At 36.9% G+C, this 24,059-nt stretch overlaps 1 protein-coding gene across 3 annotated transcripts in view; it reads right to left on the bottom strand.

The window, feature by feature from the left end:
* Positions 1–690: 690 nt before the first annotated feature.
* HTR7 (5-hydroxytryptamine receptor 7) overlaps positions 691–24,059 on the bottom strand; it is a 38,152-nt gene continuing 14,783 nt past the window's right edge. Inside the window, exons 2-3 of one of the 3 annotated variants that reach the window (XR_004358326.1) lie at positions 11,870–13,321; positions 691–3,776 (exon numbers count right to left, since the gene is read on the bottom strand). Coding sequence is in view for 2 of the 3 variants with exons in the window: in XM_032695245.1 (XP_032551136.1) it covers positions 3,740–3,776; positions 12,575–13,321 (784 nt within the window). In the remaining variant the exon portion in view is untranslated. The remainder of the gene's footprint in view (positions 3,777–11,869; positions 13,322–24,059) is intronic. The other 2 variants (XM_032695246.1, XM_032695245.1) reach the window with 2 other exon arrangements.

Genomic DNA, 24,059 nt, shown 5'->3' with positions numbered 1-24,059 from the left:
TACAAATAAGACTCGTATTACAACAAAAGACACTCTGCGTTTTCAGCACAGACCACTTAGAACTTGAAGAGCTTCACTTCCTTGTATCTGTATTTCTTAGTAAGCTACTTGTGGGACATAATCTTTTATGTTAAATGTTTTTATGTTTTACTAGACCTCATCAAGGTAAAATATATGACCAAAAATAGAGTTGCAACTCAATCCTCTAGTGACTTTTGCATACTAGAAGCCCCAGCTGACTGAAACAATATATAGAATTCACTTTTACCTATTGAAATTATCAAGAACATCTGACTGGTTTTGTATTGTACATAGATATGGTTTTCATGCTTTCACATAAATTTTGTCATCAGTGTTTCTTGTGATAATAAGAAAAATTTCTTATTTTATCATTGCATTTATTTTTTGCTCAGGTCTGAAGCAAATTAATCACTTTCTCATTTTAATAAAACTAGATAATTTAGCAATAACTTTGCAGTAAAATCAAGGGGACAGCTAGGAAAAGTTTTTTAAAGAACAGATCAACCTGGACAAAGAACAGGTAATGAGGGAAGGGCAAGAGAGATATAATAAAGGTGTAGTAGGCTGGTCCACCAAATATCTCAGTGATCTGTTCACTCCAAGAACATATGGGGAACAAGACAGGTTGGGGTGGTTAGTGAAAGATCAAGGGAATTGCACATTTTTTTAAAAATTAATTTTATTCATTAAAACTGGCAAATGCAATGATATCTACCATAAGGCAGCCCTGTGAAAATACAAACTACTCACTGTCACACCTCAGAACAAGATGCCAGAAAGGTATCTTCTGCAGATCCAGAGCAGTGAGTATGAGCCTTCTTTCTGACATTATTCACTCTGCTGGTTTTATATCTACAGCCTGGGGACTTGCATTATCTCAGTGTGAGGCAGGTTTGTGTGCTGCCCTTGTACTACTGGCTGCAGGAACTACTGAAAGCTCAACTCCTTATCCCAACAGGTCATCCAATCACTTGACTTCTTTTGATCAGCCCTATTTTTTTCTCTGATCCTCTAAAGTATTGTATGCATTATTTGCTATTTTTGAATATGTCCTCAGCCTTGAGTGACTTCTAGTTACTGCACAGATTAGCGTGTTGGTTTGAGAGGGGGCAGACCTGGCAGCTACAGCTGGAAAAAAATGAGTTTTGTCTTGTATGACAAAGTATCAGTATTCTGTAGTTGCCAATTTTCTCTGGGTTGTTTATGTGTCTGAAAATTCCTGGATGAAAAACTCTTTATGGAAAGAAACAGGTAGAACTGCAACTTTATTAGGTCCATGATGCCACAACCCATCCTAAAAGATCCTTTAATTTCTGCACAATTCTGGGAATGTAATAGTATTAAAAGAAACAAATGTTTTATCAGGTAATATTAGTTTTATTGCCTTATTTTCATGAGGCAGTACCAATTCTAAAATATGAGGGATGAATGTGTGTGTTATATATCTGTATAGTTATATCTAATGAGAACTGTGGCTCCCTAACAGCTCTTTCTGATTCTTTTGCCCTCCATTAACTTTCTCCTAAAACATGTCTTTTCACTTAAGCTTAAAATAATGACATTAAAAAAACCCAAAAATTTTCACAGAAAAATTTCATTGGTAGCATTTTTTTATTTGGGTGGGGATTTTAATCCTTCGAACTATTCTCATGACATATAGTTTTTCCATTTCACTTCAAGTTAAGGTTTTGGTACAATATTATGAACAAGGAAAACGACTGTCTAATTCATCAAGGTAAAATTGATTCATAGCCCTTGTGAAATGGACATGCAAATGAGACCGTAAAGCTTGAAAATGAGTTTCAGGGCATGACTAGCGCCCTTCATTTTAAGGTTTGGGTTTTTTAAAACAAGAAACACCTTTCTTTTTTTTTTTTTACTGTTACATTTATGGATCTATTCTCTCCCTTTCTCATTAGGTTCAGTTATAATATTATCTGCTAGTGTAGTTTTGCCTTCAGCTGTTTCTCTGAATGCATTCTCATGTAATGCAACCAGAAATGGTCCATTTGCCATTGACAATAACTGTCCCATTTCCTGTTAAATACTTAAGGCTAACCAAGTAAAAAGCATATCTGAGTCATTCCATTGGGGAAATAAAGCAAATTATAGGACTCATTTTGCTTCAAATGCAGAGTTCACAGTGATTAGTTTTATCAGTGAAATACTGAAAAGAGATTTGCTAATCTACTACAATGAAAATATGATACTCTGGTGCTATCTTGTGTAACCACAGAAGTTATCTTAGGGTCTCAGGGCAGCGTGTAGAAGATGAGTTAGGCTCTCTGTTCTAGGTTTTACATAGGCTTAACATGTATTGATTTGCTTCCAGGACTTATCTCTTGCCAATAAGAAATGAATTGGCCCATCCTGATATGCCTGGTGACTGTTGTGAACTTGTATGTTAACTTAAACAAAGGAAATCAAAGCCATGATGCCACGTGGAGTCAGTGTGTGATTTACCAGCCACATTTTGGTTAAACTGCAAGTAGGAGACCATGTTATCACAAATCACACAGCTATGGAAATAGGGTAAGTGCTCACTGAGATGTACCTTTAAGGAAGATAGCCCTTAGAATGGGATGTGCCACTGCCTTGTGGACGGTATAACCATGCATAGTTTAGAAACTCTGTGGGGAAATGAATATGAGAAGCTCAAAACAAATGTTCAAAGGCATATTTTAAGAACAATCTCTTGAATCAATTTTCCGTGGGACAGATGTTCATTAATACTTGCCTATTTGATTTTTGTCAAGCCAAAGGGATCTATTTTAATTATAAAAAAAATTGGCAGAAATAACACTTCTTAAACACATTTTTTAAAATAATAAGTGTTTTAAATCTCTCTCTAGCTACTCAGTAAGATAAAAAGCAAAGAACTATGGACATTCTCCAGCCTTTTATACTTATTTGAGTTGAAATTATAGAAATTTGTAAATTGGCAGGTCATGAAAATTACATTAAATCAAAGCAATCATATTTGTAAATTAGCTGTGGTGTAATACATGTGCATTCTAATTCTGTCTCTTAACTTTTGTCACAGCATAACTGAAAGCAGCTTTTTTAAAAGGTTTGGGAGAACAAACCACATGTATGTTAACAAGTAACAGGCATTTACTTAGTACAATAGAATGTTTGAATGTTTTTACAAAAATTGGTCTTTTATTGTTGTTGTTTTCAATCCCATTCCAGGTGCATGGCATCTCTAACACAAGCCCTGAAAGCATCCATAGAGCCAGCATTTACCTGAAAACCTCTTTTTGTAGTGCACCAAAATACATTCAGTATCACTGAAAATCCCTGAATATTAATATTAATGTTATGATCCATGAGCATGGTAAACATATGAATACTCTTCTACATTGTTTAATGTGGTAGAAATCTGTACAATGCTAGATCTTTGAGTTTTGGTTGCATGTTTGTTTCTCAACCCTGTGTGCCAAACTCTTAGTGCTGGAATGGCTTGGCTTTCTCAGGCAGAAAACTATTTTCATTTGTGTATAGCAGCACTTTCCTTCATAACAAACAAGATGTGACTACTTCCAACAGAAACGTATTAATGTAATGTATCGAGCTCATGGAGTATTTTTAGCACATTTCCATCAAAAGAAGATGAAGTATGCTTCATAAATCTATCCAGATCTTTAGAAGCCAACTCTTCATTTTTCTTCTTCCTGTTCTGGCTTGGCCTTTTCTGGCTGCTTTAAAGCACATTTGATCATGACTCTTTTTCCCTGGAGAAATCAGAACTTCTCCTGTATTTAAAAAAGTGGATGAATTAGATGAGAAATACCCTGGAGCAACTAAAATTTCTGATCCATATACCACTGAAACATTTCTTAAGAGGCAATTAGATCATGTCCATAGAGATAATTCTCAGAGGTGCCATACAGAGAAAGAAGCTAGGGGAAAGTGGAGCATTCTGGGGGCCTTCGGTCCTTCATACGCATTATATTTTGGGTTCTTGTGAGAACTGAGGAAGTTCCCAGTCCATTTTATGCAATTCAGTGTGAAAAGCCCAAAAATATTTTAGAAAATGTAGGTGGTTTTACTGAGATCCCTGCATTTGGCCCAGCCTTGCAGCCTCTGGTGGCAGCGCCACACGAGCCACTGCTCATGGGTCGCGCGTGTGAGGGAGGGAGGGAGGAGCCAGAGCAATAATAAAGACTTCTTCCTCAATTTCATAAAACTGTCTGCAGACAAATAATGGCTGCAAAAGCTTTGCGTGGAAAATACAAATTCCTGCCTCTCTTCCCAAGTTTGTTAAAGGGAAGAAACAATCTCCTACAGCAACCAGGCTGAAATGTTGTAACATTTGAGATTGCAAGACAGGTTTTCAGGGCATCCCATGTCCAGTTTTGCTTGGAGGTAGCACGCAGCAAGGTACTCTTTTGTCTTTTTATAGCCTCCCTGTTGAAATCAATCATGGAATTATTCATATCTTGAATGTATCAGGAGCAGGCATTTTTACAGACAAACGTGCATTCTCACTTATTTCAGACATTTTATTACATGAAAACATATATTTGTAAAAATTGATCCAAATTAAAGGATGGCAGGTAATTACATTCAAGTTTAAAATTATGTATAAAGGAAAGATAAAGACATCTTCAAATATTATGTTTTAGTTAGTTGTAGATTCTTTTTAAAGCCAGAAAAAAATTTTGGACTTTATATAATTTGCCCTAAGAAATGTTATTGTCTGTTAGATATCACATTAATTGGATGAGCAACTTTTAAGAAAATACATGGAAAAACCCCAATGTTTTATTTCATTATTATGGGTAAAAGTTTGCTTTTATAAATCATTCCAGACCATTTTAGTGCTGATGGTTTTCAGGCTGTTTTCTGGGCTGACAGGAGATTATTTTGGAAAGAGAATACTAATCTTAAAAAAAAAATGTTATTTTGTAGCATTGACTTTACGTGTCTCACTGAAAACTGGATTTTTTTCTTGTAATGACAAGTAAAAGGTCCTTAGCATGATTTTCACTTGCTGCATTTACTTCTTTTTTTGAAGACAGAAATAAAATTTATGGATTTGTCAAGGATATTTACTGTATACAAGCCAAGAAAAAAAAATAAATATTCTGGAAGGAAGAGAGAGGCTTTTTGAATGTTTGCAGTGAAATATCACAAACATTTCAAGTTCTCTGTATGTGTTTGTTGTCCATGTTACTTTTATTTATTCCTGTTATTTCTTCAGTATCAGGATAAATATTTGGGCTTCTTTAATGCCCTTTGCTTGGAGAGGCAACAGATACCTTGAGTAGGTTCTCTATAATATATCAGTACACAGAAAGTGTACATCCTCCTTACAGCAAACACATGCTTTGTTTAATAGACTGCAAAACCACAGCAACTTGCTCCAGCATTCCTTAGAGAAAGTCTCTATTAATTGAATATGAAAGGAAAAGTCCCTAAAATTGTTGGCAAGTAGCTCTAACTCAGTTTGAAAACATACCATTAAGGTATTAATTTCTGTATTTCTACGAAGCACCTGTAATATTTTGTCATTGTGCTGTTTCAGTCTTCAGATTACAAGAATATCATCATTGGTTTTACTTACTGGGTGGAGCTGTTTTGCTATTGCAATTATTGCTGGGAAGTAGATGTTTATTTAATTTGCCTAATTTTGTCTTTTCCTTGCAACCATCTTCAGGATGATAGATTTGACTGAGGAATCTCTGCTGTTTTTACACAGAGCTGCTGAAATCCTGGTTAGTTTGGCAAAGATGCAAAGTTTTCTGAGACAGTAGTGAGCTTATCCAGATGCATTCTTCTATGTTTTTCCATGCTTTAAAACACAGATTCTCCGGAAGGGCTGAACTAAGTATATTACAGTGGCTTGCTTTCTCTTCTCTTGCAGAAGAAAATAAGTATACTGTAAACAGAATTTTCTGGAACTAAAAAGACCACACAACTACTGAATGAATGAAATATTGTTGGTTTTGACTGAGTAGATAGAAAACTAAAAGCAAAATATTTATTCAGTCTGGTATGTTGGTTTATAAAACTGCATGGTCTCTTCTGGGAACTTTGATACATTTGTATGCTTTTTTTCTGAACTAAATTGACTGATTCTATGCAAATGATCACAAATGACAAAAAATTTCAATCAGTAAAGTCACAAAGTTATAAATCATCAAAATATTCTCTCCAACAGCAAACATATATTATTATCTTAGGAAAATACAATATCTCAATGGGTTTTCTTTTGCTTACACCAGTGAAAAATGAACTGGGAATCAAGCATCTTTTCAGTTTTCAGCAAGTAAAATCCATTCTGCCCTTTTGGAAATACGACTTTATGAGAAGGGATTTGGCAAAACAGCAGAGCAGGTGGATAGCGAGTGTGGGGAAGGACAGGCCCACAAAATGTTTAGAAAGTGGGTATAGAAAGCAGTACTAATTCACTTCAAACTCATGCTGAAGCCACTCTTTAGCAGCAATAATTATTTAGAGATTTGAGACCATGAAGAGGGATATAAGTTTGGTTTTTTGCACATTGTAAAGATTGCAGTGTTTCTTAGGCTACTTTTAAATTTACTTACTTGAGTCTGTCTCTTAAAAGAAATAAAAATCTAGTTCTCACAATTGTTACCTCCTCACTCTTTGAAATAAAGGGTGTCTTCTGTTCCAGGATATTAACAATTTTGCACATTAAGACCATTCTAAATTTTCTCCCTTCTCTCTCCCTGTGTCTTCCTGTGCAACACCATTTTAAAAGACAAGAACTGATTCTTAAGCAAACTGTGAAGAGGATTTGATGACACATTGATCTTGCACATTTTCTGAGAATAGCGTAATTTGAATAGTTTTTCCTGAAAGATAAGGAAAATAATATGAAAAGTTAAGGAGAAAGCAAGAGAAAAAACAGCATTGCTCCCAACACCTTCTAGTTGTGTAACTGCAGCATGTTGGTCAGCAATCAAAACACTTAACTGAATAATGTTCTTCTAATGATGCTGTGCTGCCTGGAGCAGTGGTTGCCTGGAAAACCATTTTCCTGCTATAAATCAGGGGTGAGGGAGTGAATGGATATTGTCTGCATTACTTATAGTATTAATTTGATAAATAATTCTCTCCTCTATGTCTCATTGTAGATTTATTTCCCACTGTTCAACACATCTTTCTGCAGGTGGTTCTAGCTAGTAAATCTCTGAACAAAGCATGAAAGACGTTGTTTTTCTTTTCATGGAACTGAAATGTGAAGCAATAGATGTATAATAATAAGATATTATAATCAATTCACGTTTTACTACTCTGTTATTTCTATTATTACCCAGTAAGACTCCTCCTAAACAGAGGAATTTAGTAAGTGCCAATAATGTGTTACAGTATTAAACCTATGGGCTGGTAAGTGGCAAGAGTCTCCCTCAAAAAAGCAGTATTAAGTGAGCAGGAGGGGTACAGTTTTCACAATGTATTGATACTGCCCCAAATCTTTGAGTCTTATTTGAACAAGGAAGGAAAACACCGTGGGAAATGCTATGTGTTGTTTCTGCCCAGTTTTACTGCAGGTTAAGTGCTACCATGAAATGGGAGTGGGGTTTACAATAGCACATTGTATATTTACAAAGGTAGTTGTCAGCAGGAACGGCAATCAAGAAATACGGTCCTATGTGGCACTTCAGAACATCTAAGCAACAGTTACTGATTTGACTCTGGGTAATTAACTGAAACCAGAGGTGGGAGGGTCCAAGGTGAGCAGGAAAGGCTGCAAACTGGTCACACTAAATCGTTACCTCAAACTCTGCTCCAAGAGTGATATACTGAGGAGATTTATTCAGTCTAAGTCTATTGATCTGAAGCCCTGTTCATTGAGGAAAATTGACATAAACGTGGTGCATATGAGCAGGATGAGAGAGAAGGAAACAGGGGGACTTCCTGCTAAAGTACAATCTGTACATTTGGTGCTTTATTACTGGTGTCAGACATGCTGTGAAAAGACTGTTTCAAGTAAAGGAGGCTCATCCAGGACCATCTCATCTGGAACTCCTTGAGAGTTAGTGTTACTTTTACAGATAAATTATAAATAGGATATTGCTAATACCCTATAATGAGCTGTGTAAGAGGAGGAGGGGAGTGGTTTCTGTGCTTTTCAAGCTTTGCTATTTCGCTTTTATTTTGGCCACAGGTGATGTTTATCTTGGGTCAAATGTGCTTGTGATACTGAAAAGTGGACTTAAGGAAGGATCTCTTACATAGTTGTGACTAAAATTCCTTTTAGGGAACCGCCTCACTCAGTGGCTACTCTCAAGCACTTTTATACACACTTTAGAGGTGAACAAAGAGTTGTATAAAGTAAACAAGGTCTAATTGGCATGTTGATATCTCGATAATTCTGGCAGCAATTGAAGATCTCATGCTGCAGCTGAAGGCTGAGTGGCTGCTTATGCTGGATGAAGAGGAGGTCTAGATGCTGCCAGAAGCTGCACAGCTACTTCCTGATTTCCTCAGCTCCTAGCCCAGGCTATGGTAAACACTGCATTTCCCAGTATCACCTTGGCATTGGTCCCATTTTCCTGCCACCTCCACCGTCCAGAAATCCCATAGTGGCTAGAAACCAATTTCAGAACTAACAGCTGGTAGGAAGATGGTCTAGGATGTGCAGCAATATGACTGAGGTTTCTAATCAGAAACACTGAATGTGAGTCCTGTAGCTAATAAAAAAAGCTGCCTTGAGCTTCCCCAGATGAAAAAAATTCATCTGGGGGTAAGGCCAGGTCTGCACTGTAGTGAAAGGGCAATCCTGTTCTCTAGGATAACTTTTTCCATGCTGTCTAGTATTCCAGACTGTACTGCCCTGTGCATCTAAGGAACAACTCCAACCTTTCCTGTCAAACACTTCAACTTACACAAAGTGACATCTACCTTCATAGAAAACCTGAGATTGCCAAATATTGTAAGATGGCATACTCTGTAGTTAATGTGGAACTTCTCACATCTCAGACTGTGGCTTAAGGATGAGATAGCTGAAATCCTTCAAACAAACCTCCCAGAAGTGGGGTTGCAGAGTGAGCTTTCACCAGCGTTCACATTCTTCTCTGACTACAATTTATGGATTTAGACAACATGAACTGCTTCTTAAATAAGAAAAATTGGCTTAGATTTCCCATCAACAGATCTTACCTAAGGTCGAGATTCTCTTCATGCTGCTATTAATTTTTTTTTTAAAATAGATTTTTGTTAAATCCAGAGCAGTGGTGACCTACAGAGCCCAGCTGTCCTTTAGGCAGTGAGGTAGCAACAGTCTCTTCGCTGGCATTGTACAAGCATATTTTAGAAAGGTTTGTGCCTTTATTCTCAATTTTTTGAATATGTACCTTTGTTGCCTCGCCTCTATATTTTTGCACATTTTCCCAAAAGTAACTATCACAAGTCTGAAACTCAGAACTGCTTCCATGTCTTGCTTCCAATATCTCACTTTTCTCTTTCATTTAGTCAGTGTTATGCTGGCTCCCTGTGCTCTGGATGGTTCTTGGAGTATTTTATAGATTTTTTTCACAAAACCATCTATCTAATTTACCCCTTTTGCTTTCTTCTCGAAACACATGTAAGAACACACTGATCAAGAGTGCAATCTCTTCTTGGGTTTGGTAAAAGCATGTACCAGGCTGCACACATGTTGATGTAGACTTCTCTCTCACCCATTCATATGTTACCCCCTTGTCAGATGTGCAGTGAGTTATCTAAGTTAAAAAAATGCTACTGCTGCATTTAGATATTGTAATGCAGTTCTATTTATTTATCTTTTTAAAAAGTAAAATGTCCTGTTCATGAACCCAAGCAATTATTTCCTTGCCTTTCCTTCCTTATCTAAGCCTCTTTCCATTAGAATTCTGTCTGAAAACTTTCTCCTCTCTTTCTTTTCTTTTTATCTGTGTGCTTTGGCAAAGGGACATTGTTCTAATCTTCTTGATTCTCTACTTTTCCCCTCAAATACAGGTCCATCTAACAACAGCTTCCATTTGTCTATGTTTTGGTTTGGGTATATGAATAAACTTGGCGGTGGTTTGTTTTAGTTTCATTTTGTTTTGTTTTTCTTTTCTTTCCAAACATATCCAGACATGAAAGGTGGATGTTTATCTCCAAAAACTTCAAGGATTGGTACACAGCCCGTAACAACTCTTATTCTTTCCTGGGCTCTCATTACCTGAAACAAAGGAGAACTGGAGTCCTGCAGGATGTGTTCCCTGAGGAAAGGAATTGCCTTTAGTGACAGCTGGGCAAATATCAATTTCTGACTCATAAGACACACATTTAATTAAAAAAAAGAAAAATATTATTTGGAGGGAACACAACTTCTCAGACTTTCCTGCTGAATAAAAATGCTGAAACTTCTGCCCAGAATTCTAAAATCACCTCCAGAGGTTTTATAGTTCCACTTGGAGTCTTCACAGATACATTTATTTGTATATATTCTCTTGTATATCCTTACACAGAAAAAAGAATTTACAGAAGGCCTTGAAAATGCCTCACTTATGCTGGAAACAAAAAAATTGCTACTCTGATAGGTAACAAAGAAACAACAGTAATTTCATGTTTAATATGGAAAATATGCTTGAATTAATATGAGCTCTACTCTGTACTCCAGAGCTTGTGTATGTTCTGGGCCTAAATATCTTCTTGTTCTTCTGTACATAACATTGGAATATTTAAAAGAAACAGGACTGTTCCAAATCAATGTGAAACTTCTTTAGAAAACTGTTTTGAAGCCTCTTACTATTATAAAACTAGGATTCTTCTCTAAAAATGAGACAGAAATGTTCTTCCTACTGTATGTATCCTGGTCTATAAATGCATCTAAAATGACTTATGCATGTTTCAGTACACATAGCTCAGCATATCTAATCCAAGACTTAATGTATTTGGTACTTAAAAGCTCATGTGTTTGCAATTATGTCTGAATGCTTTGAACAAGTGATCTGGCACAAAATTCTCGTTACTTATCCCAAATTAACATCACTGAACTCGTTTAAGTCATTTTGGCTTCATACTGGAGACAGGGGGGACAGAAGTTAGCCTAAAGTGCGATCTGATGCTGAGGCAATTTGAGAATGAACATGTCTCCTCACTGAGGTCCTGATATCTGAAAAAGTAGATTAAGCTCTGAAGCAGTCTCTGTTCACTAATACACCCTGTTGCTTCATCTGGAACATGGTGTGCAGCACAAACTCAGTCCAGAGAAAGCATTTTGATATTATGAGTTGTTTTATATTATTTTAGGTTCTTACAGTAATACCTGATGCAATCAGTGCATATTATATTAATACATTATTAAAAATATATTATTATAATCAACACCTTCATAACTAATTTTTAAATAAAAACACTGTTATAATATTTGGCCCTGCTCCACTGAGGGAAGAACTTTGTTACCAAAGTCAGGAGAAATAGGGTCACATACTTGGACAAGCTGCAGTGGTGGTAGGAAAAGCTAGAAACAGTAAACTATCTTGATTCTTACAAAGGGCAAGGCTTTAAATTACTTTAAGAAGAAGTGATGATTAAAATTGGTTTGTAAGGATGAAGTCCAGATGTCTCTGAAGTCATAAAGTCTTAAGTTTATTTTTTTCTTACTGACTTCAGAAGAGAAAGAAATCCCAAGTAGAAGAGCTTTCAAATAGACAGTAAATTAGGTACTGAAGTGGAACAAGGACTAACCATACATCAACAGAAATTATTTGAGCACAGACAGAGTCTCCATCTAGATTAGAGAAGGGCTCAGCTAAGAAAGCCAAAAGAATTAAAGACTGAAGAGATGGACAAAGACCAGATAGATATGGAATAAAATGTAATCAGATATATTTCTTATGTTAGAAATATAGGACAATATCTTTACCTGGTGTAGTTAGCATAGCAGCACTGAATGCAGTATGCATTCTGTATGCAGCAGTAGAAGTTGGTCCTTGTGACTTTACTCAAACTCTTATATTCACATTGGAAGTATAATGTATTCTTTCAGTGCCAGAGTTGCTGTGCAAAGGCAATATTAAATTTCACAAAGTAGTTCATTTCCAGGCAACCTAGTAAATGAATGTTTAATGAACATATGAGTTTTTATAATAAAAATAATTCTAACTGATGGAAGTTCCTGGATCCAGCTTCTTCTTAAATGGTTTATTTTTATAATAACAAAGTGGAAAGTAATGAATTACAGCAAACTTTTCACCATTCTCAGGTCTTTATTACAGCAAAGAATCTCTAGGATACAAGATGCATCCAACATTCAGACCTTCAGTTGTTTGCGCCAAACAGGTGAGTTAGACCAACTTTACTCTTTCCTCACTAGCAGCTCATACATCCTGCACCACATTTTCCTCTCCTCCTTTCTCATATTCCTCTTACACCTAAATTCTTCGGATGGTGGTCTTGTTTTTCCAGGCTCACAGGTGGGCTCTACACTGCTACCTTCCAGTTTCTCGATGACTGCATTAACAGTCGTCAAGAAGCCTGGTTCTTCCTATAACTCTTCTTTCAAATCTGTGGGGAAAAAGCTAATGTGATAAACCAACAAATTATCATAGTAAAGGACGAGTGACCTTACAGAACAAATTCTGGCTTTTCTGCAAGCTTCAGAGCCTCATGCATCCCTGCAGCTGACAGTTTCCGGTTGATATTCCTGTATCTGCACTGCAGGAGGTTGCGATAAGTTGTCCTCAAGTCTCGATTGAAGAAGGCATATATAAAAGGGTTAATGAGAGAGTTTGCATAGCCCAACCATAGAAATGTTCTCTCAACCCAGAGTGGGATACAGCTGCATGACGTCCCGCAGATGAAGGGCCTTGCAGTTGAGAGGAGGAAAAAGGGCAGCCAGCAGACAGTGAAAGCCCCAACAATAATCCCAAGGGTAGTGGCAGCTTTCTGTTCTCTTTTAAAGATGGAAATGTTTTTCTTGTCGTGCTTTAGGAGTCGTGAAAAATTAGCACATTCTTCAGATTCCTTGTGCAGTTTTACAATTCCATTCATAGAAATCCCTTCCGTTTCTTCCAGACGGGGAAAACCAGTAAACTTGTGTTTAGCAGCACTCCTCTTGGCAGCTTTGTAAATCTGGTAGTACATGAAAAGCATCACTGACATGGGGATATAAAATGCAACTGCTGTGGAGTAAATGGTGTAGCCGAAGTCTTGACTGATCAGACAAACCTTTTCGTCATTTACATTTTGGGCCCAACCGAAGAGCGGGGGTATAGTGATAGAGGCAGATAAAAGCCATACACACAGGATCATCTTGGCCATACACTTCCCATTCTGCCTTACAGGGTACGTAAGAGGTCTTGTTATTCCCAAGTACCTAGAACAACAATGTAGAGTTACTATATTGTGCAGGGCTTAACTGTTAAAATTAATGTAGTCTGCTCTAAGCCAAAATCTTTCGCTAAGTTTTCTATTTTATATTTTTCAATCCTCTCTTTGCATGTATTTCCAACCTTTAAATTCATTTGTCTTTCATGTTAAAATTTATAGTGTTGATATTTATATAAAAGGTCTTTTATTCCGGAAAGAAATCTCCTGTTGGCCCTAATGGGCTCTGATTTTAACCAATTTGTACAATCTTCATGCAGATAACTCTTTTTTTTTTTGGCTTTTAAGGCAATTCTGAAACCTAAATTTAAATTTGCAAACTTATGAAGTCTTGGAGTATAGATGATTGCTCAGACCACAAAGCCTACCACTTTTTGTATTGAGCGAATGGTTAAGTTATAACAAGCAAACATTCATCTCCATTCTTCTTACATATTCAACAGTTAGGAAGATTCCTGCCACTAAGCTGAGACAATGAGTTGTCTTTCTTACCTTCATGTTTCAGACAGGAACAACCAACTCCAAACTTATACCAAGAGTAGATTATTTCAATATTACAAAATTCTTTTTATCATCATTTAATTAGAAAGAAACTATATTTATTCAATGTCCAAACTTCTACCAAACAAAATAAAAATCTATCACAGTTCAAAAAGACCTGGGGAAGAAAACACAATTTTACAGACAAGAAAAATATTTTTAATGTGTCAATTTTTTCATAGAAAAAAAAATTAGTCTGTTGTAATATCTATATTTCCTATTCTGCAGTATCTTAAACTATGAATAATTTTCTAACTAAAAAAATATGATTATTGCTCTATATAGCTGGATAATAATATCCTAAGTTTGAATTTACTCTAAACTACAGAGAGTTCCCTCTCTAGCTATGGGAATTTTCTCTTAGATGGAATCAGATGCTTTTTTTTTTACATCTAACATTTTTTGTTTCAAATTTGTTTCTGCTCAGTTGAAACTTACCGGTGAGTTACCATTAACTTCTCAAATTGTTCTTTTTTATTTCTTCCAAAAGGAAGAATTTTGAGAAAATCAGTGTGATTCGCTTTGTTACTTGTAAAAGAAATGATTTCAAATCAGGTTTCAGAATAATGTTTTGGTTTCAAGAGTTATCAGTGTTTACTCATACAGTGAGAGTTCTGGAGGGTTACAAACAAGAAATATAGTAATGGGATTAAAAATATTTTTGGGGAGCATGTTTTCTCTCTCTATTCACTTAGCAAATCACATATGAGATTTGTCTGGCTCTGGGGAATGCTGCATTGTTGATTTTACTGCAATGCAGTAAATTATGGCTGGTGCTCTTGCTTTGCACAAGCACATAGGTATGCTAGTTATGGAAGTAAAAAAAAGCGTCATTTAATGATCTGTTCTGATGAGTAACAACAATTCTTCTCAACAATGTCATTGATTTTATATTGCTGTTATGATGAGTGTTGCACAAAGGACAAACCGGTTTACTGTGCCCTACTCTCAACAGGATGCACAAGTAAATTACAGCAGGCCAGTATTTTGCCAGTGAAGCTGTGCCTGGAGCTAAGAACTGTTATTAAAATTGTCTGGGATTAACGGAGTGCAATCCATGGACCATGATGTTAAACAAGGCTGCTTCTTGTGCCCCTCACCATCACAATATAGTCACTGCTCAGCTCCAGCAGCTGTGGGAAAACTGCAGAGATCATGGATTTCTCTGTTTTACAGCAGCATGGCCAAAACCATTTGCACTCCCAAGGAGCCGAGAGTTTTTCGAGGTGCTCCAAGATATGGAAGAGCAGAGTTAGTGCAGTTTAACTACCTAAGGGATAGATCACAGTGCTTTAAACAATTTAACAGCAGCAAGGGTGAGTTATTAGCTGCAGCCTTTCTGGGATGAGTGGCACACCCTTAAAATTTGTCCAAGAATAACACAATTTAGCTACGAAACAGTCAAACGCATCCTTTGTGCAGGAAGACTACTTGCTGTTTACAATCTGTTGTTTTCAAAAAATCTTTTAAAAGTTGGTCTGAAGTATGCTTTTTTCTAGCTATTACCCAATTGGTCACTAAAAATAACACACTTCTGAGGTGCACTTTATTATGTAGCTAAAAAAGTTAAGCTGGATTTCTGTAAAAATCAGATCTGTGGGCTGCATGCTCTGAGTGCTTACTGATGCATTCTCATACACCAGAATATAACAAAAAGAATTCATGAAAGCATAAGTATACTGAAAAGAATTAAAATTCATTAGTTTTGCCCTGGCACCAATTTTTTTGGAGTCTATCTGAGCTTCAGAAATGCTATTTGAAATTAAAATACATTAATTAACATAAAAATATACCAGCATCCTTTCTGCCTTATTTTTTTTTTTGCTAAATGTAGTATGATAGGAGAAGTCACCAGGCACAAATGAAGGAATGTTATATTTTAATCTCTCTATATGAAATCCATTACCCTTGAAAACTTATTTGCAACTCCAAAATAATGTAAATCACTAGTGTTGTCTATACTGGAGAGTGTTCAGGATTTATAGATTCATGAACTTCAAAAACATTGTGTCAAAATAAGTGTAAAAATATGCTTTGTAATGCTTAATCTGTAATTACTACCCTGAAAAAAACCCTGAAGGCAAATCAGCTGAACTTAACATATTCAAGAATATGTAACACCTTGAGGTCTTATTGCTGGCAAAGAATGAAGTCAAAGTCCCTAAAAAGCCCATTTCATATATCTCAGCTATCCCCCACATGAAAGAAATGTCTCAGACTTGTTATTCTGAGATTTGTTTCTCTTACATGCCACAGATGTTCATTTTGATCTTGGTGAAGAAGAAACTGTGCCTCAGTTCTCATTTGTATGAGAAAGGCAATGCTATTTTGTATTCTTTCTCCTCTGAATTTCATGACTATATGGTTCTGCCAGACAGGGCATATTACACCCAGCACAGTGAGGTCTGTGTCTAGGTAACTCCCCAAAAGCACAGTAGTACAGACGAAACAGCCTTTATATTTCTTATAAACTGGTCATAGCATTTCTCATTCAGCACTACCTTATGCTGTATGCAGAACACTGAGGTGCAGGGTGCTGTACCAGTTGGGCAACCCTACGAGAGGCACAAGCCATACAGCAGTCATGTCCTGCTGCCATTCCAAGGGTGCTGGGTGAGTGAGAACAGTGAGAAGGAAGAATCTGGCTATTAGACTAGTGTCTAACGGATACAACAAAAAAGGATGATGAGAACCTTTTTTCTGCTACATCACTGAAATCTGGAAAACAGCTCCTTGCTCAAATACCAGATAGCATAGACCAAAAAAAATGGCACATGGTGAAGGACAGAGTATACTTCTTTTTAAATGTGTGTAAATGCATGAGCACATCCCCATTCTGGGTTTGTTTCTTGTTACTTCTTCAGTGTCTTTTCTTCCCTGTAGGAGGATTGGAAACTGGTTCCTTTGCTGCAGTGTCATTCAACTCCAGGGAGGAAAAACTACCCTGCACCATCCTTTCTGGAGCTCTGTTCAAACATGGGAGGGGGAGGGTAAAGAACTCCCTCCTTTGTTGGGGTGCTATTGTCAGCTATTGTATAAAATTGCCATTTGCCACATTCACACAATGAACACCAACAATGGAAAAGGTAAATGAACAAGTTCTTTCCTTTTGCTTTATAAAATTCTGGCTCCCTCTAATCCAGTATTCTTTCCCAATATGTCTGAATTGTTACCATATAATGACAGGCAATTGTTACAGACAATTTAATGTAAAACCATTATAACTATATTGGACTGCTCCTGAGATCATTCAGTTTGTGGGTTTTTTCATTCTGGCTTTTCTGATACTGATGCATTACAATGGCCACACAGAATAGTTTTTATTCTACAGGGCTAAAAAAAATCTCCATTGTCACTTGAACTGTAGATCGTACAGGCAGTTCTCACTACAGTGTGCTCTATATATTAAATGCTACAGTATGCATTAAGATGTAACACATATAGATAATAGATTGCTATATAGTTTATCTCCCTGTGATTCTTTGTATTGCCTCTTCCTGTCTTCATTTGTCTTAGTTACTTGCTCCTTGTGATGGCTGTGGCACCTTGGCACCTTACAGCTTGCACAGTGATTATCAGACTGGAAGCTGGACTGCCACCATGACTCACTAGAGGTAACTATAAACATGAAGGTTGCAATACAGTTTCTTTTCTTGAGAATATATTTATTTCATTCTCTAATCTAGGAAATTGTGAAAAGTAGTTTGCTTTATTTACCCAACAGTGGAATGAATTCACATAGCCATCTACTTATCATCCACTAGAATAAGTTTCAGGAAGATCTTTCTCAACACTTGCATTATTAATAACCTCAGTTTGTAGTTGAATTGATTAGTAATTCTCTAGATGTAGAAGATATCAATTTTTCCTCCAGGAAGTAAAAATCAGGAGTGCCAGGCATTGCAGCATTTCAAGTAAACCAGGCATGAATTTTTTGTCTGTATGTGTGTGGTGTGAACCTGATTGTTTTTTCAGCAGTAGAAAAATTAATTTCCCTTTCTTTGTGGTTGTCATGGTTTAACCCCAGCCAGCAGCCAAGCCCCACGCAGCCTCTCACTCACTCCCCCACCAGTGAGATCAGGTAGAGAATTGGAAGGGTAAAAGCTGGAAAATTCATGGATTAAGATAAAGACAGTTTAATAGGGAAAGCAAAAGCTGCATGCAGAAGCAAAGCAACGTGAGGAATTAATTCACTGCTTCCCATGGGCAGACAGGTGTTCAGCCATGTCCAGGAGAGCAGGGCCCCATCACAGGTAGCAGTTCTTTGGGAAGACAAACCATCACTCCAAATTCCCTCCTTTTCTCCTTCTTTCCCCCACTTAATATATCAAGCATGATGTCATTTCCCTGATCAGTTTGTATGTTTGTATACTTTATTCTACTTAAAAGCAAGTCTGAGGGACAGAGCATCTCTTGCATTGTGTAAACACATCAGCTTTGAAAAGAGAACAATTGCTGTTAGGTGTTTTGACATAGCCATAACAGAAAGTTGTAAAAATGGTGAATTTTTCATTACTATGTTGGAAACTTTGAGATGAGTCTAGTCCTCACACCTTTTGAAATATCCAGAAAGCAAACTGAGACTTTACAGCTACATTAACTTCAACAATAGAAAGAAAATAGTAATAGATGGTCCAATTTGTGATCATGTGTCCAAAATCTTTCTTTCTTACCTTCCATTATATGGCTAAAAGATAAAGAAAAAAAGTAAAAGGACTAGTCTCTCACTGTGAGCAGTCACAGAGTGATAGAAAACCTAACAGCTAGAAGCATTAAAATAGTTCTGAAGCTTCCTGCCCAATTCAGTAATAAATTGAATGCACCATGACATTGACATCACTTATGTGACTTTTGTATCACACATGTAATTCCATTGTCTCTGCTCTCCATGTATGGTATAGGCAGATAGAATTCCATTCTAATTAGTCCACATTTCTTTCTTGGAATTCACTGACTTGATCTAACAGATTCCAGAATCAGATTAGCGTCTTTCACTGTCTGACTTAACTTTTATGAAGCAAATTGGATTCTTTTGGAATAGAACTAGAAACATTGTACTGGAAATGATACAGATGTATATTATAGCTATTTCTACAAGGAATTGCAACATATTGTTCTGTTATCACTTATCATTTGACTTGGAGTTGTGCTTAACCTGGGGTTCTTTCAGTTCTCCCTACTTTTGTATTTTAAGAGTCATAAAACTGTTTTATTCCAGAGATACAACAACGCTTACTCCTGTGCTTTTATCCTCTTTCTCTAGTACAGAAGCTTTCCATCTTCAATACGTGTCTCCATGTATTGTTTTCTCTGCCAACCCACAGCAATAGAATCCTGTCCGGTAATTTACCTGCAATAATAATTTATTCTGAAGAACGATGCTGATCTACTGATTTTTCTTCAGTGGCTATGATTCTCTCATAATCTGTCATAATTTTTTTCTGTCTGATTCAGTTCAACATTAATTACGTTGTGATTGTGAGATACTTCACAAGAATAGGAGCAAAATGCCATTCTTGAAAGCTATCCAGCATTTAGAAATATTCTTCCTAGTATAGTCATTGATCTAGATAATTTTTTTCCTTGTACTTCAATACATTAAACAGTAAGTCAAACGTAAATGTAACAGGTTGAAACAATTACCAAATCTATTCTTTCTGTTATGGCTATGTCAAAACACCTAACAGAAATTGTTCTCTTCTCCTCAAAGATGATGTGTTTGCACAATGCAAGAGAAGCTCTGTCCCTTGGACTTGTTTTTAAATAGAATAAGACATACAAACAAAAAAACTGATCAGGGAGATGCTATTCCCATCACATATTTAAGTAATTGAGATGGAAGCAAATGAATAGAAACATGAAAAGACCTAAGTCCTGAGACTTGAGCATTACAGTGCACAGCTATGGTGCTATAATGTGACAATTACCTCGCTAATTATTATACAACAGTATTGATCCCTGCCTTTCTGCAGTACAGACTGGCCTCACAATCACATCATGATGACTGCCAGTTCATTGTCTTGGAAGAGGAGGATATTTCAGAGGCATTTCCTTACCAGAAGTGAACAAAGTTACTGATTTCATTGCATATATGAAACCTTTTAGAATATGAATTGGGTCACTTTAAAACCTAAACATAAAATATTAATGTTAGAGATGGCAAAACTAACAAAATGAAACCATTACTCAGCAGAGAGAAAAAGACTGACTAATTCTGGGCTCCATCTAGTTAAATGTTGCATCTTTTCTATGCTGTGAACTAGTTCACAGTTTATAAAAAATCTTCGCACAGTGGTCAGCTTCCACATCTTAACTGCATTTGCTAGAAGTGCTGGAAAGCTCTTCTTCATCTTTCTTAGTTGATGGTGAATGCACTGATGTGAAAGATCTTAAATTTATGTTTTGGTATCTATTTATTTAGATGCTTATGCTTCACATTTCATATAGTTTCAAAAGTATTCTTATTGTTGAAACAGTGATACTTTAATTTTGATATTTGGAAGAATGAGAATGAAACACTTGTTTTGTTTTTGGCAAGGTTAACAATTGCCATTATTCCCCTTCTGATTTTAAATTAATCATATTTTCTTAAATTCTTTTTATAATAGGATGACATTTATTACCATTGCTATAGTGGGTACATATTGAATTTATTCTACATAGTAAATGTTCTGACTTGATTTTTCTTTTTGTCAAAAATCATTGTGATGGAACTGAAGAAGTGTAGGCTTTCCTGGCAGTCGTTGATGATTAAGTCAATCAAAATTAAATATCTATTCATTCTAAAGGAATGTAATTTGCATAGTACAAGATTCTCCTCTCCTACAGTTATTTTAGTTTCTCTGAACTTTCATGGACTTTCTTCCTCTCGTATTGTATAATTTTACAGCTTCATATTCTTCTTATTTATTTTAACTCATTTTTTATTCTTTTATTTCACTCATTCTTATTTCACTTTCTTGCCGCCTTATCTCTATTTATCTGTTAGCTCTGTATTTTCCCTTCTTCATTTTTGCCTACCAATCTAAGATATCCATCCCATAGACAGGGAGATGTTTTCTGCTCTCATTCTAAGAAATACCTAACAACCAACCATATTGCCGGAAAGAGATGTGCAACATCTTTCCATTCAGCTGCTACTGTCTCACGTGCCATTTCTGAAACCATATTGTTCTTTCCTTTCAGACTTTGGCAAATTCCTTTCACTTGCCCTCACCCTTTGCCTTTTGTTTTCCCCCTGCATGACTGATATGTCAAAGTATTTATCACCTGTCACAGCCTTGTTCTCAGCTCCTTGACAAACCAGTGTGGTAGCCTTTTCTTTTCCTCTGCAAATTGTACCCTGTGAAGAAAAGTTCCCAACATGCAGTTGTTGATGTTTACTTTGCAACACTGCCTGAATGTTAAATAATTGTATTTCCTACCCAATATTTTGCAATTACCCATATAAATATTTTATGTTATAGACTGAATGCTCTTATTAAATCCCTTTGAAGAAAACAGTATATGTATATTTTCCTTTTGTCTATTTTCACCAAAGACATAAAGGTACAAGACATAAGAAGGGAAGTGCATTTTAGCCCATTTAATCCTTCACCAGCTTCCTAGAAACTAGATGCATTTGAAAACTAAAAGGTTTTGAGCATGAATTATTTAGAATTAAGTTGCACTCTGCAATGGAAGACTTCCTATTTTTAAGTTTTTCCAAAATGTCTGAACTCCAACTTTGTGTGTTTCATCATCCCTAGTTTCCTGTATACAAGTGTGGTTTGCTTACTGAGTGCAATAGGATTAATTATATACAGAGCTCAAAAGTGCTTCTCACCCCACTTCTTGATAGATAATCTGTAACACTGCAAAAACTCTGTAAATCTGGGCAAGTCACACATAAGAAGAATCTCTTTTTCTTTACACTGTTCAACATTGTGAAGGTTGAGGGAAAATTAAAAAATAATTTCATGCTTTTCTAAAAGAAAATGTATAACTCTGTTGGGGACACACCACCCATTTCTGCCCTTTCACCACCACCACCTCTCCCCTTCCCATATTTGCAAACTCCCTTTAATTAATGTAGATCTGTTTTTTGTGGAAGAAGTAAGAGAGTCAAAATGCTCTTCCTAAATTTGTTGTTCCTTTCAAAAGTAGAAAATAATAATCAAAATATAGGGTAAACTATAATTTACAATACATATCAGGAGCATTTTAGGAATATTCCCTCGGGAAAAACTTCTCAGGCTTTTTAAGAAATATTTCAGTTCACTGAAAAATTCTTAATGGAATTCATCATAGTATGCACACAAACTACTTCACAAGTGCAGATGGCCAGGGCCCTGTACACTGTCAGAGATTCAAACCCTGTGGTCTGATTTACAGTACTTGTTAAGTAATTTTATCAATCAAGGTTTATTCCACATTGAGTCCCTTCTTATTATTCCAAAATATTTTAGACTCATAGGAACAAATGCAGTGCATTTGCATCATGTCAACTGTTATATCTAACTAAATATCTAATTACTTGTAGACTAATGACTGTCTTATGTGACTGTTTTTTCACCTTTATGTGTATGATGCAGCATTTAATTTTACTAAGTTATTACAAGATGCCTTTTTGAGGGGGCAGAGAAGCTACCTTAACCTTCTGATACTATCTGGAGACTAAGATAGGAAAAGCTTTGCCCTAGAAAAAGAATTAAAGAGAAATCACATTCTCATTTATTTCAGTCTAGTTGTACTGCAATGTTCACTAGAGATTGAGCATGCAGGAAAAAAGTTCAGGTTGGAAGAAAGCTAGGGAAAGAGGTTTTATCTCACATGGCCTTTTGTATTTTAGAGGACAACTGGCTAAATCTGAAAAAGGAAAATGAATCTGAGTAAAGGATTTGGCATGACTGGAGGGAGGTGGTACTGTCAGTGAGCTTGAGGAGCAGCAGAAACCTTGAGCGTGAGTGCACATAGTTCAAACGTTACTGAGGAAGGATGAGACCTGGCTTGAAATATTGCTTAATGTGTTACATGGGACTTCTTCTCCGCTGTGGGGGAGAATAACTTTAAGCAAAGAGGTGATTTCTTGAAACACCAGCTCTGATGAAATTCCTGCTCTGTTAAACAGAGGCAGTTCCTGAGCGAAAGAAAACAGAGAAATGGAAAAGAATATGTTTTGCAGATAGGAACCGGAAAATCCTGATTTTCCTTTTGTGTTCCCCCCATCTCCCCCATCTTAACCCTCTTGTTCCTCACACCCAGGGGTATTGTAAAAGACAGTGAAGGTTTCAGATTTCTGTCAGTCTGCAGCACATCTAACATACTTTTTCTCCCCCTTAAAGTCTTCAGAAAGGGTTTTAGTTCTCAAGCTCACAACTTACTAACAGAGCTCAGCTCTCCCACTTTCCCATGTCCTGACTGATGTTGTCCCAAGATGAGCAGTCGTGATTCCAGACCAGTCTGCTGGCTGCAGCCAGACCAGAGGAGATGTGCCAGGAGACAACCACCAGACGTGCCTCAGTCTTGGAACCACCCTGTTCTGTGCAAGCATTCAAGTAGGCTGTAATGAAAATTGCAATGTGATTGCTCTCAGTTCTGTACTGTGTCAGGCACCAGCACAAACATCCCTCAGGTAAGCAATGAGGTAGGTTGGTAGCCCACAGGATTTTGTGTCTATATTTTCACCAATGTATCAGTCTACCATCTTCTCCTTCCATGTCTGTGCAGCCATACACATACACGCACCCCCCAGATGACCCCTTTGTACTGTCAGCACGGTGAATCCCAGGACGTACATGTAAAAAAACTGTTGAATCCGGAGCAAGCCCTAGGAGGAAGGGTATGGAAGTACCCACTGATGCACACTGCACAAGGGACGGTGCCTATGTGGATGCAGCTGAGGCAGCCTGGAGACTTCCTCAGGATGGAGTCAGGCCTTTAGATGGTTCTCAGGAGGAGGAGGTTGCCAAAACAGTACTGCGTTGTCCAGTTCAAAACACAGAACTGCCAAGTCCCTGCACCCAGCTGAGTGCTCTGGCTGTTCCCTGGCTACACACTGGCACATGACCCAGGCCTCCTGAGCCCCTTGCTTTTTGCAGGAGAGAGCCTAAACACACATGGAGCTACAGAGACCTCTGCTCTGGGTGAGCAGGGAACATAAATATCAGGATTTGCCCTGAGCATATCAGGCTGTCATTTCAGGTGCA

Source organism: Chiroxiphia lanceolata, chromosome 8, assembly GCF_009829145.1.
Source record: "Chiroxiphia lanceolata isolate bChiLan1 chromosome 8, bChiLan1.pri, whole genome shotgun sequence".
Classification (NCBI taxonomy): Eukaryota; Metazoa; Chordata; class Aves; order Passeriformes; family Pipridae; genus Chiroxiphia; species Chiroxiphia lanceolata.
The sequence above is the reverse complement of the archived record's forward strand: the minus strand, read 5'-3'. Positions and strand labels throughout refer to the sequence as shown.